Source organism: Cebidichthys violaceus, unplaced genomic scaffold, assembly GCF_023349555.1.
Source record: "Cebidichthys violaceus isolate CVI_PGR_0920_01 unplaced genomic scaffold, fCebVio1.0.p SCAF_3, whole genome shotgun sequence".
Classification (NCBI taxonomy): domain Eukaryota; kingdom Metazoa; phylum Chordata; class Actinopteri; order Perciformes; family Stichaeidae; genus Cebidichthys; species Cebidichthys violaceus.
The window spans coordinates 1,513,870-1,527,637 of NW_027176483.1; the positions used below are offsets into that span (position 1 = coordinate 1,513,870).

The window sequence follows — 13,768 nt, forward strand, 5'->3', positions numbered from 1 at the left end:
CACATTTACTACTTATTACCTCAACACACCAGCGGCAGCAACAGGAAGGACTTAAATATTTCATCGTCCAGCCTTTGAGTTGAAAGAACTTGATCTCAGCTGCAACATGAACGGTAAAAATAAAAAACTAATACGCTAACACAGAAGAACTATTAACCCTTTCAGGCCCAGGCTTAAAGGTGCGTTTTTGTACAATTTTTACTTCCATTTATTTGCCCCTAAATCTTATTAGCTGTGAAATATGGATATGGATAAGGTTTTAGGTGGAGCTCCCAACAATCAATAACAGTTGCAATGTGATAAAGTGCAACAAATAACCTTTGATGCAGCTTTTCTTCAAGTCAAACCTCGTCACCAACCTTTCTGAATATACAGCAGTCAAGTTTCACCACCTTGACTTGAAGTAACAGCAACAGCTCCATCGGCAACGATCAATAACCAACAGCCAACGAGGAACTCTTTCACCATTTGTAGTCCTTCTTCTGGAGCAGCAGCTCTGGAGATGTTGGTCTGGACCATCAGGCAGCTTCTGAACACTCTGACCGGACTGAGACAACTCTGCTGTCATAGTCACACCTGTGGTTGACGAGTGTCACGCGTGGAACTTCATTTAACGCCATTCATTTACAGCTTACAGATTTACATCAGCTGAAGACAGCTGCTGATATGTTCTCTGCTTGTTAAAGTGACTTCTGGTGACTCTGACCTCCACAGAATCCCTTCAGCTCATAAAAGAAATACATTTCTAGAAACTACTTTCTCAAGATGAAATAGTGAACGAGGGACAGTAAACCTGCTGTACATCCATCCAGACAAAGAGGAATGGTGAAGTTAACTACATTTATATTCACAAACTCTTCACTTCTAAATTCATTTAGATTAAGAAAACGAGAGAGCGAGTAAAACCAAACAATAACAAGTTCATCTTGTGGGTTTAGAACTTAAACTAAAGCAGGAACATCAACACTGGTGAAGAAGGTCAAACTCAAGAAGGAAGAAGAAAGAGACAACTGATGCTACAAATCACTGATATGTATTTATTGTGGATAATAAAGTGCAAAACTAAACTAAAGCACAAATCTCTGCAGACTCTATTTCAGGTCATGTTAGCAGCGTTGCTCTATGGACGGCAATGTTGCTCCAGACTGGAATATCTTAAAGATGTTGCTTCCCCAAGCGGCAACCTGCAACTGAGAAGTGAAGCCAGAGAGGAAGTTACAGAAACTGCAGTTCCTCAAACGACCACTCGAGGCTCCACAAAGTGAGTCACTCCCCATAGACCTCTATGTGAAAATGAACAACTTTACAGCAGAAATAAACATGTTGACCGTCTGGCTCTCTGTAGCTAACATCCTCCTTCATGACGACTCTACGCCACTCCTCCTCAGTCCAAATACGGTCACTTCTGCTTCCTGTTTGCTACAAAAAAAACAAGATGGCGACGGCCAAAACGGCAAACTGGAGCCTTAAAAACTGCAAAGACAAAAAAGGTGACGTCACGACGACTTCCTCCACTTCTTATGAACAGACCGGTCGCTAGCCGTCTGCTCTGCTGCGTCACCCGGGCCGCCTCAGCTCCGCCCACTTTTAGAGTTCGGCCGTGACGTCGAAGCGGTTCTTCGGGAACTTCTGGGTGACGTCACGGAGACCTCGTCCATGTTTTCTACGGTCTAAGGCATCCCAGCAGAGTCAAACCCATTTGGCTTCTTGTAGTTTGAACACTTGCAGAAACAATGCAAAGTTAGATTAGTTTTAGTGTCCATGTGAGCCAAAGTGTATCTGCATCACTTCATCCAAAGCTCCCTGGTTAAATGCAGAGCCAGAGTTGAACCTTCAGGTTCCAGCAGCAGTGGGTTTGTGGAAGAAGCTGTGGATCTGCTGAGCCGCAGCCCGACCCACGATGGGCTCCAGCTCGGCGGGGGCGGCGTTGCAGAGCTGCTGGATGCTGGAGAACCGCTCCAGCAGGGCCGGAGCTTTGACCCCGCCCACCCCGGGGACGTGCCGCACCAGAGCCAGGACCGCCGGGTCCAACAGCCGGGACGAAGTCCTCCTCCTGAAGGGGTTCTCTCTGCCCTCCCCGTGGACCTGGAGACCATCGGAGAAGGTTTGGAGAATCAGCGCTAGACCACAAAGTGTAGAAAAGAGGTCACTGACAGGCGGACAGGGTCCCGACCCAGACGCCTTCCTATCTGGACCCGGATCCAGACCCCATAAACTATTGAGCACTAGTACATTCTGGATTTCTATTTTAACCTGCACAGCTTTTCCAGCATGTACGGTACTGGAAACACACACAGACCAAATGTATTTAAATGATGTCATGAGACGCTGCTCAGCCAATCAAATCTCTGCATTCTGAGAAGCTTTGTGACTCGAGTCAGTAAGACACACACACACACACACACACACACACACACACACACACACACACACACACACACACACACACACACACACACACACACACACACACACACCTTCTTCCTTCCATCCTCCTCCTCCTTCCTCCTCGCTTCCTTCCTTTCCTCCTCCTCTCTTAGTTCCTTCCTTCCCCTCCTCGCCTGCTTCCTTCCTTCCCCTCCTCACTTGCTTCCTTCCTTCCCCTCCTCGCTTCCTTCCATCCTTCCCCGCCTCGCTTGCTTCCTTCCTTCCTTCCTTCCTTCCCCTCCTCGCTTCCTTCCTTCCTTCCCCTCCTCACCTCTCAATCAAACACTCACTCACACACACACACACACACACACCTCCTTCTTCCTGCCATCCTCCTCCTCCTCCTCCTCCTCCTCCTCCTCGCTTCCTTCCTTCCTTCCTTTCCTCCTCCTCCTCCTCCCTTCCCCTCCTCCTTGCATCCTCCTCTCTTCCTTCCTTCCCCTCCTCTCTTAGTTCCTTTCTTCCCCTCCTCGCTTGCTTCCTTCCTTCCCCTCCTCGCTTCCTTCCCCGCCTCCTTCCTACTTCCCCTACTCGCTTCCTACCCCGCCTCGCTTCCTCCACACACACTCACACTCACCATCTGAGTGATGAGCTGTGAGGCCTCGTTCTGCCCGCCGACCGGCAGCAGAATCAGGCCGAGGTCCAACACCACCAACTTCTGCACGGCAGTGAAGTACTGCTCACTGAGTCTGGTGTTCTCCAGCAGCACCAGCTCCTGGAAGCTGCTGCTGCTGCTCTGTAGGAACAGGTGGAGGTGGGGTGGGGGGGGGGGACACACAGTTCATATCAGGCAGAACCAAAACCAAACGGCTTCGTCTCCTCCATCAGACTCACGTTTCTGAAGCGGACCAGCTTCCTCTTGTAGCCGCTTCCTGCCACGACGTCGCACTCGGACACGTACAGGATGCGGCTCTTGTTGGGCAGCTGGAAATCTGCCACAGCGAGCTGGTTCTCAAAGAGGATCCTCACGCCTCCACCTGCAGCACAAGGAAACGCCCGTCAGTGACTTCAACTTACCGACGGTGAGACCGAGAGCTACCGATCTCACTGCAGAGCAGAAGACGACGTCCTGCAATCTGCAGAGACGAGCTGCACTTTGCATCGGACTCACAAGCCTTTCTTTAACAGCATGACGCACTAGAGGCCACACGAAGCACACGTTAAAGGACTAGAGGCCACACGAAGCACACGTTAAAGGACTAGAGGCCACACGAAGCACAAGTTAAAGGACTAGAGGCCACACGAAGCACAAGTTAAAGGACTAGAGGCCACACGAAGCACACGTTAAAGGACTAGAGGCCACACAAAGCACACGTTAAAGGACTAGAGGCCACACGAAGCACACGTTAAAGGACTAGAGGTCACACGAAGCACACGTTAAAGGACTAGAGGCCACACGAAGCACACGTTAAAGGACTAGAGGCCACACGAAGCACACGTTAAAGGACTAGAGGCCACAAGAAGCACACGTTAAAGGACTAGAGGCCACACGAAGCACAAGTTAAAGGACTAGAGGCCACACGAAGCACACGTTAAAGGACTAGAGGCCACACGAAGCACACGTTAAAGGACTAGAGGCCACACGTTAAAGGACTAGAGGCCACACGAAGCACACGTTAAAGGACTAGAGGCCACACGAAGCACACGTTAAAGAACTAGAGGCCACACGAAGCACACGTTAAAGGACTACAGGCCACACGAAGCACACGTTAAAGGACTAGAGGTCACACGAAGCACACGTTAAAGGACTAGAGGCCACACGAAGCACACGTTAAAGGACTAGAGGCCACACGAAGCACAAGTTAAAGGACTCGAGGCCACACGAAGCACAAGTTAAAGGACTAGAGGCCACACGAAGCACACGTTAAAGAACTAGAGGCCACACAAAGAACACGTTAAAGAACTAGAGGCCACACGAAGCACACGTTAAAGGACTAGAGGCCACAAGAAGCACACGTTAAAGAACTAGAGGCCACACGAAGCACACGTTAAAGAACTAGAGGCCACAAGAAGCACACGTTAAAGGACTAGAGGCCACACGAAGCACACGTTAAAGGACTAGAGGCCACACGAAGCACACGTTAAAGGACTAGAGGCCACACGAAGCACACGTTAAAGAACTAGAGGCCACACGAAGCACACGTTAAAGGACTAGAGGCCACACGAAGCACACGTTAAAGGACTAGAGGCCACACGAAGCACACGTTAAAGGACTAGAGGTCACACGAAGCACACGTTAAAAGACTAGAGGCCACACGAAGCACACCTTAAAGGACTAGAGGCCACACGAAGCACAAGTTAAAGGACTAGAGGCCACACGAAGCACAAGTTAAAGGACTAGAGACCACACGAAGCACACGTTAAAGGACTAGAGGCCACACGAAGCACACCTTAAAGGACTAGAGGCCACACGAAGCACACGTTAAAGGACTAGAGGCCACACGAAGCACACGTTAAAGGACTAGAGGCCACACGAAGCACACGTTAAAGGACTAGAGGCCACACGAAGCACACGTTAAAGGACTAGAGGCCACACGAAGCACAAGTTAAAGGACTAGAGGCCACACGAAGCACAAGTTAAAGGACTAGAGGCCACACGAAGCACACGTTAAAGGACTAGAGGCCACACGAAGCACACGTTAAAGGACTAGAGGCCACACGAAGAACACGTTAAAGGACTAGAGGCCACACGAAGCACACGTTAAAGGACTAGAGGCCACACGAAGCACAAGTTAAAGGACTAGAGGCCACACGAAGAACACGTTAAAGGACTAGAGGCCACACGAAGCACACGTCAAAGGACTAGAGGCCACACGAAGCACACGTTAAAGGACTAGAGGCCACACGAAGAACACGTTAAAGGACTAGAGGCCACACGAAGCACACCTTAAAGGACTAGAGGCCACACGAAGCACACATTAAAGGACTAGAGGCCACACGAAGCACACGTTAAAGGACTAGAGGCCACACGAAGCACACGTTAAAGGACTAGAGGCCACACGAAGCACACAGTAAAGGACTAGAGGCCACACGAAGCACACGTTAAAGGACTAAAGGCCACACGAAGCACACGTTAAAGGACTAGAGGCCACACGAAGCACACGTTAAAGGACTAGAGGCCACACGAAGCACACGTTAAAGGACTAGAGGCCACACGAAGCACACGTTAAAGGACTAGAGGCCACATGAAGCACACGTTAAAGGACTAGAGGCCACATGAAGCACACATTAAAGGACGTGAGGCAGAAGCAGAGGAGGAGCTACGTCACACCTAGAGGTTCTCCATGAAGTCAACAACAAGGATCTTCTGCTGGCAGCTAAAGCGCCTCGTCAGGCTGGTGACATGAATCAAACGTTATAATAATGAAATATTATATCATAACGTCATTGTTTCCAGATGTGACGATGGAGCAGCACAGTAGTGAGCCTGGTCACCTACTCCTGATGTCTGCTGAGTGGACAGTTTACTGCAGCGACCTGAAGTCCAACGAAGGAATCCCATTGGCTGTTTGTGGCGGGAACCGGTGCGACTCTTAACTTCCGGGATTGGCCTCCAGAAACGTGAGTAAACAGTCAGTAACCCGGATGTGAGCAACGTTTGGAACAAGTTAGTGAAAAAATATATATAACTTTAGCTCACGTGACGTACTGAGAGTTGGTATTTGGACTGTTTTTATTAAAAGAATAAATAAAAGATTAAATAAATAAATGAATTAATGAATTAATAAATATATAAAATAATAAATAAATGAATACAAGAATAAATAAATAAATGAATGAATAAATGACTGAATAAATACCCTTCAAGCCTTGAATGAGGGACGAGTTCCTCCACTTCTCGCTGGTAGTAACGTGTCCGTACGGAGGAACCGCATTCAGCACCGCTCTGGTCTCCATGTCGTCAAACACAGGAGGTTCCACCGCCTCAACGAGCTTCAACACGGACTGTTAGAGTCTCTGTGAGCAGCGTGTCTGTAGAGAGGTCACAGCGGACCGAGCTATCGAGCTCAGCGCACCGCTGTCTGCTCCGTGGACTCCCAAACGGACAAATGTTCTTCTTCGTCTTCGGCTCGCTGGTGGAGAAGAGGAGCGGATGTGTCTCTGTCGCCCCCTGCAGGACAAGAGGGGAAACACGTCCTCATCGCACTGGTCCAGTTTGTCACACATTTAACACTCAAACAAGCTCTTAAAAGTGATGGAGAGTAACGAAGTACATTTACTCAAGTACTGTACGTAAGTACTTATTGTCAGGTACTTGTACTTTACTTGAATATTTCCATTATATGCTGCTTTATACTTCTACTCCACTACATCTCTGATACAAATGTTTTACTTTTTACACCACTAAGGGTTCATCACAAGGCTCTCAAATACATCCTCGTTTCCCTCACTTGCATCCTTTCCTTGCGTCTTAGTCCCTCCCACCAAGGATACAAGGAAACCACGTGAGGAGAGAGGAAACAAGGAAATATGTTTTAAGAGGAAGGAGACGTCCTTTACGTCTTTAAATTGTGACGTCATTATTAAATCACCCAGAATATGATTATGGTTTCTCTTGACACTGAATGAATGTATTAGGCTCCATGTTTCAGGTTTCAATGATGAAACTCATCAAACATGATGAATGATCAGTGACTGAATGAAACGATGATCAATGATGTAAACAGCTCTCTCTCACTTTAACTGTTTCCATAATAAAAGATGAACATTGATTTAAACCAGACGGTGAATCAGAAAACATATCAAACATAAACTAGAGTTTAATCTGATCTGTCTTCACTCTGGTGTTCAACTCCAGTGATCGGCTGCAGCGTCCAATCACATAACAGATGAACAATGAGGGGGCGTGTCCGCCGTTAAAACACTTCCTGGAAGGCGTCCTCACTCATGTCTCCTCAGAGATCCCTCCAATCTCTTCTCTCCTCTCTCCTCTCTCCTCTCTCCTCTCTCCTCTCTCCTCGCTCCTCAGAGCAGAAGTAAGAGCTTTGGGACGGCCGTTATTATGGAGGAGCAGAACAACTTCCTGTTCAAGTGAGGAGAGAGGAAATGACAAGTAAGAGACTTGTGATGTACCCTAGGTGTTACTATAGGACATACGAAATGAACCAACACACTGGTTACAATAAACATGCAGTCTTTTCAAAATAAACTTCTGTCTTCACAGGAAACAACTCAGTTAGGTTTAAGCAACAAAACTACTGAGTTAGGTTTATTAATGTCTTATTAAAACTTTATTTAAACACAACGAGAGACACATAAACAGTTAAAACACGTAAAAAACAAACATTTAGTATTTCAGATTTAACATTTAAAACACAAAAAAGAGGATAAAAAGATTAGAACTCATCTTGTTTGAACATCAAGGTGTTTCCACAGAAGACGTCCTTCACAGAGCTTCACTGAGAGGAGGAGCTACTCTGAAGGAGGAGATCTGCTGAGTCACTTTACCTGAAGTGAAAGTAAAGTTAGTCTGAGCGACAGCAGAGCTGCAGTCGAGACAAGTCTCTCTGTTTCTCTGTAAAGAAACATTCAACTGAATCCAGCAGCTTCTTCTCAACAACACAAACTCTGGTGAGTTCACTGTTCTACAGACCAAATGTAGTCAACATGTAGTTCAAGAGAGAAACCAAAACTGTAGCCAAGAAACAAAAGTAACATCAGATAAACTAGGCCTGCTAGAAGCTAACTAGTGTAGCTTAAATGTTGCGTATCTGATTTTATCTCTTGACTTTAATGACCTGTAAAGACAGAAGTTTGACGTGTTACAACAAGCTGTGACACAATCTGGTAAATATCCTTAAACTTCAAAGCCTTTTTTTCTCAATGTCACTGTTTGTGTAGTTCCTGCTGTCTGTCTTTGTGACGCAGTTCAGCTGATCATATCTGATGTGACATCAAACCTCAGAACTACTCGGACAGGAAGTTCCACTGGACAAATGTTTAGCTGAGGTCCACCTGGTGACCGTGGGGGTTGTGGAGAGAAATGATGTATATAGTGTAATAATATGTCTCATTTATGAAGTGTGTAGGATCCATACTTAAAGTGTACGTGTGCACAAAAGAAGGAAGTGGTGCACGGCCACTTTAATAAAAACAATCTGACTTGTAAAACCTGATCAGCCTCATGGTTCAGCCTCAACACGCCCACATTCAACCACACACTGAACACCAAGCATTGTAGTAGTTGTGACTGATCAGCACAAATATTACTACTGCTTTGAGAGTTCATGATAAAGAGGATTCAGACGTGCAAAGTAACACGTGATATGAAGTGACATTAAATGTGTGAGAGGCGTCATCACATCACATTTAATTCCTACAATCTGACTTCAGTTCACCACCTCGGCTCAGAGGCTCACACGATATCTCAAAAGAAAGCAGACAGTCCACGGATTCTGGACATGTGCATCAAATCCAGCTAGAACAAAGCATCCGTGATGAAATCATTTTGCCGGTAATTTTTTCACCGGAAACGTTACAGCTACGTCCTGTGTTACATTTAAATGATTCCGGGCGTCCCGGTGCTGTCATTCATTTCAACGTGTGTATAGCTCAATTCTATTGGCTCTAACGCGTCGAAAGAGGTGTCAATCACTGAAATCGACCAATGGGTAGCTGAGATGGGGCTGAAATGTGGGGGAAGGGCTAGAATCTGAAAAAATCGAGTGAACAGAGAGACACAGAGAGGGCTCAGAGAGGTTTCTGGCCTTCAAATAAAGCCCAAACTGCTGTATTTGGTTGAATTGAACACCATTAGTGATATACAAGTGAAATATATAGTTTGATACAAGAGAAAATTAAAATGGCACACGTGCAAAAATGACCATTTTGGAGACCTCGTCTGAACTCTCTGTACTAAAACGTCTCTAATTTTGTTGTTCTTCACTTTATCAAAGACAAACTTTGCAGAGAGACTGTTCACATATTGTGATATGATTCGGAAGAGGTTTAAACCTGCAGCTGCATCATTACAAAGAAATAATCATCCTGAAAGTGCTTTTGTTTTTTAGGCGAACCTGAAAATGTTCAATTTGTGCTGTGTCCCATCTATATTTACTCTTAACCAGTAACATATATACTGATATTTACAGATGTGAACAAAGCTCACAAGTGTTCCCTTTATTATAACACCAAAATTATTCAAATAGACCTTGTGGTTGCAGAGATATACTATTTTTAGTATAAGTATGCCAATTTTCAAGCAGAGGCCTAAAAATAGGGTTAGGGTTAAAAATGTTTAACCTACTTTGACAAATAGTTTTGACTCTAATAACAATATAAGCAGCAGAGTAGCAGTATTATTATTATAATATTTAATGTGTGATGTGACAGTAATGGAGGGATCACTTTGTGTTTTGGGGAGTTTAAATTGTTTTTCTTATTTAAATGATATAAATAAGAACCAGATGTGTTGGGATGTTTTCACTGCAATGCTGAAGACATCAGATTGGTTTATCATTGTTTTACTTATGTATTTAGTTTATACTATTATTAGAATAACTAACAAGCAGCTAAGAGTCAAATGCTCCAGTCATAAAAGAGACAGACATGAACGCATGATGTCAGTGACTCATAGTGATGTCATCTCTTCAAACCTTCCTGTTGTCATGACATCATCCCAGACAGGTGCTCAGACCAGGTGTAAACATTTAGAAGATATGCAACTAAACCGCATACTACTTACTGTGTACTTCTACTTCAGACGGATGAGTAGTAGTACGACATTTACCTGGAAATGTTACTGTTACATTACAGATTCAGATTTAATATAACAATTAAACTATGATGCATTAATATTCATTAAACTATCCAACATCTGATTAGAATTTAAACCTCCACCTTCAACTGACGTTAAGTACATTTAAGTACATTGTGCTGATGAAGCCTCTCTTTCACTCTTCACTTCATTTGAATGAAGGACTTTTACTTAAAAGATTTACTGTTATTAAAGTAATAAAAGTTTTATTTTTGTCACACTTGTCCTCAGAGTGTAGATATGTCTGCTTCCAGCTGTCTGATGACTGAAGATCAGTTTCTGTGCTCCATCTGTCTGGATGTGTTCACTGATCCAGTCCTCATACCATGTGGACACAACTTCTGTAAAACCTGCATCACTGAACACTGGAACGTTAACGTCCCCAATCAGTGTCCAATCTGTAACAAGGTTTTCAACACCAGACCTGAACTGCTGGTCAATACCTTCATCTCTGAGATGGCTGATCAGTTCAGACAGTCAACTCAACAGAAAGCCAGCAGCAGCAGCTCAGAGCAACAAGCTGCCAAACCAGGAGAAGTTCCCTGTGACGTCTGCACTGGAACCAAACTGAAGGCCCTGAAGTCCTGCCTGGTGTGTCTGGTCTCCTACTGTGAGACTCACCTGGAGCCTCATCTGACAACGTCAGGTCTGAAAAGACATCAGCTGATCGACCCTGTGGAGAACCCGGAAGGCAGGATGTGTACAAAGCACAATAAACTGCTGGAGCTGTTCTGTAAAACCGACCAGATGTGTGTTTGTAAACTCTGCACTGTTTCAGACCACAACAACCATGATGTTGTTCCTCTGAAAGAAGGATATGAAGGAAAGAAGGCCGAGCTGGAGGCTGAAATTCAGCAGATGATCCAGAAGAGACGTCTGAAGATTCAGGAAATCAAACACTCAGTGAAGCTCAGTGAGAAAGATGCAGACAGAGAGATAGCAGATGGTGTTCAGGTCTTCACCGCTCTGATGAAGTCTGTTGAGAGAAGAATGAACGAGCTCATCGACACAATCAAAGAGAAGCAGAGAAAGACAGAGAAACAGGCTGAAGGCTTCATCAAAGAGCTGGAAAAGGAACTCTCTGAGCTGAAGAAGAGAAGCACTGAGGTGGTTCAGCTCTCACGCTCTGAAGACCACCTCCACCTCCTCCAGAGCTTCAGGACCCTGAACACTGCTCCACCCACCAAGAACTGGACAAGAGTCAGCATCCGTCCACCACACAAGGGGACTGTGGGGAGAGCTGTGAATCAGCTGGAGGAGACGCTCAGTAAACAGATGGAGAAGCTGCTCACTGAGGCCGAGCTGAAGAGGGTCCAGCAGTCTGCAGTGGATGTGACTCTTGATCCTGATACAGCACATCCTGCTCTCATCCTGTCTGATGATGGAAAACAAGTACATGATAGTGATGTAAAGAAGAAACTCCCAAACAATCCAGAGAGATTTGAATATAAAGTGTATGTCTTAACAAAGCAGAGTTTCTCTTCAGGAAGATTTTACTACGAGGTTCAGGTTAAAGGGAAGACTAAGTGGTCTTTGGGAGTGGTCAGAGAGTCGATCAACAGGAAGGAATTCATCACACTGTCTCCTCAGGAAGGTTACTGGATGATATGTTTGAGGAATGAGAATGAGTATGAAGCTTGTGATGACTCATCAGTCCGTCTCTCTCTGAAGTCTCAGCCTCAGAAGGTGGGGGTGTTTGTGGATTATGAGGAGGGTCTGGTCTCCTTCTATGACGTTGATGCTGCAGCTCTTATCTACTCCTTTACTGGCTGCTGCTTCACTGAGAAACTCTACCCATTCTTTAGTCCATGTAATAATAATAAGGGTAAAAACTCTGCTCCTCTGATCATCTCTCCTGTCAATCACACTGAGTAGAACAAACACTTGATCTTCTACAGAGAGACTCTTTCATTTAATGTAACAAATCTATATTATTGGTGATTTACGGTGTAAACATTATTGATTCTTCACATTATGATCAATGGGTTTTTATATTTGTCTGTAAATGTGTTTCTACTTCTCCAACACACAGACATTAATCCACTGATTGATGTGATCTAATGTAGTCTAATTCATTCTAATAACTGCATAACCTGCCTTCAAGACTGCTGAGTCATCAAAAACAATGTACTCAGGAATAAGAAGCATTTGAACATTCCTTAAATATCTGGGAGCCAAATGAAAATGTTTAATGTCTGATTATTGTATATATAATACATTATGAATACTGGAACACATTATTGGATAAAGTCATGTACTACTTATTATATATTTTAAATAAAAGGTGTTTAAGGGTTTTAGTTTTTATCATTTTAGAATCAACATAAAAATCAAGAGATCTCTGTCTGGTATGTTTTTAGGGGTCAATAAAAGATGAATTATTGATTCATATTTGTAGAAAATGAATCAACAAAATGTGATCATGAAACATTCAGCTTCTGTGACCAGAGAAGAGAAGTTGTGTATCGTGTTATTTGTATTTCATACAGTCCTCCTCTCTGCTGATCCTCAACACAATAAAAACAAAGAACGTTTGAACTGATTTGTCTTTTTGTTTCACATTTAATCAAGTTCTGGATTTAAGGAACACTTTGAGGGAATTTACTTGTGTATTTATACTTCATGACACTTTTTACTTTACTACATCTCAGAGGTACATATTGTACTTTTTACTGTACTACATCTCAGAGGTACATCATATACTTTTTATTGTACTACATCTCAGAGGTACATATTGTACTTTTTATTGTACTATATCTCAGAGGTACATATTGTACTTTTTATTGTACTATATCTCAGAGGTACATCTTGTACTTTGTATTGTACTATATCTCAGAGGTACATATTGTACTTTTTACTGTACTATATCTCAGAGGTACATGTTTTTCTGTGTTTGTAACAACCAGCATTAATAACAGAAGAAATAAAGTAACATTCAGAGTGAAAAACTCTTTCTTTAGTGAATGTAGTTGTGCATGAAGACCAAATGATGAGAGTAGAGACTACAGAGATGACACTGTGGACCTACAGAGGAGAGAGGATGAATAAGAAGATAGTGATGGTGAATAGATGAAGATGTTTGAATCCGAGCTGAAGAGGGTCCAACAGTCTGCAGTGGATGTGACTCTTGATCCTGATGCAGTACTTCTCATTTCCACCCAGTCAAATGATAGAGAAAAGACCAATCAGGGTAACAACTGTAGATGTGTGTCATCAAAGAAGGCTTTCACTTCAGGAAGATTTGACTTCCAGGTTCAGGTTTAAAGATGGACTTCAGGAGTCACCAGAGAGTTGACCAACATGAAGGAAAGAATCCCAGCGAGTCCCGCAAATGGTTCCTGGACTGTAGTTCATGGGCAGTGAGGTGAGTACTTTGCTCCTGATGACCCTAGAGTCCGTCTCTCTCTGAAGTCTCAGCCTCAGAAGGTGGGGGTGTTTGTGGATTATGAGGAGGGTCTGGTCTCCTTCTATGACGTTGATGCTCCAGCTCTTATCTACTCCTTTACTGACTGCTGCTTCACTGAGAAGCTCTACCCATACTTTAGTCTATGTAATAATAATAATAGTAAAAACTAATTTAATGTA

General features: G+C 44.1%; 3 protein-coding genes across 3 annotated transcripts in view; 2 read left to right on the forward strand and 1 right to left on the reverse strand.

Moving 5' to 3' along the window:
- The window catches only part of LOC137881539 (E3 ubiquitin-protein ligase TRIM21-like), a 46,624-nt gene that overhangs the window by 9,855 nt on the left and 23,001 nt on the right, over positions 1-13,768 (forward strand). The gene's annotated exons all lie outside the window — the stretch shown is intronic.
- LOC137881416 (Fanconi anemia core complex-associated protein 24-like) lies at positions 1,012-7,327 on the reverse strand. The gene is made up of 5 exons (XM_068723351.1): positions 7,313-7,327; positions 6,228-6,538; positions 3,262-3,404; positions 3,005-3,163; positions 1,012-2,085 (listed from the first exon to the last, which is right to left on the reverse strand). Exons 2-5 carry the CDS (start codon positions 6,322-6,324, stop codon positions 1,834-1,836), a joined length of 651 nt encoding a protein of 216 aa, XP_068579452.1. The 5' UTR covers positions 6,325-6,538; positions 7,313-7,327; the 3' UTR covers positions 1,012-1,833.
- Positions 7,895-12,721, forward strand: LOC137881642 (E3 ubiquitin-protein ligase TRIM21-like). The gene is made up of 2 exons (XM_068723671.1): positions 7,895-7,998; positions 10,415-12,721. The coding sequence occupies exon 2, from the start codon at positions 10,424-10,426 to the stop codon at positions 12,056-12,058; it is 1,635 nt and encodes a 544-aa protein (XP_068579772.1). The 5' UTR covers positions 7,895-7,998; positions 10,415-10,423; the 3' UTR covers positions 12,059-12,721.

Coding starts and splice junctions, on each gene's coding strand:
- LOC137881416 (XM_068723351.1), bottom strand. CDS start 6,324: ATGGAGACCAGAGCGGTGCTGAATGCGGTTCCTCCGTACGGACACGTT. Junction 3,405..6,227: donor CCTCATTCAAGGCTTGAAGG/GTATTTATTCAG, acceptor CTTGTGCTGCAG/GTGGAGGCGTGAGGATCCTC. Junction 2,086..3,004: donor CACAGCTCATCACTCAGATG/GTGAGTGTGAGT, acceptor GATGGTCTCCAG/GTCCACGGGGAGGGCAGAGA.
- LOC137881642 (XM_068723671.1), top strand. CDS start 10,424: ATGTCTGCTTCCAGCTGTCTGATGACTGAAGATCAGTTTCTGTGCTCC.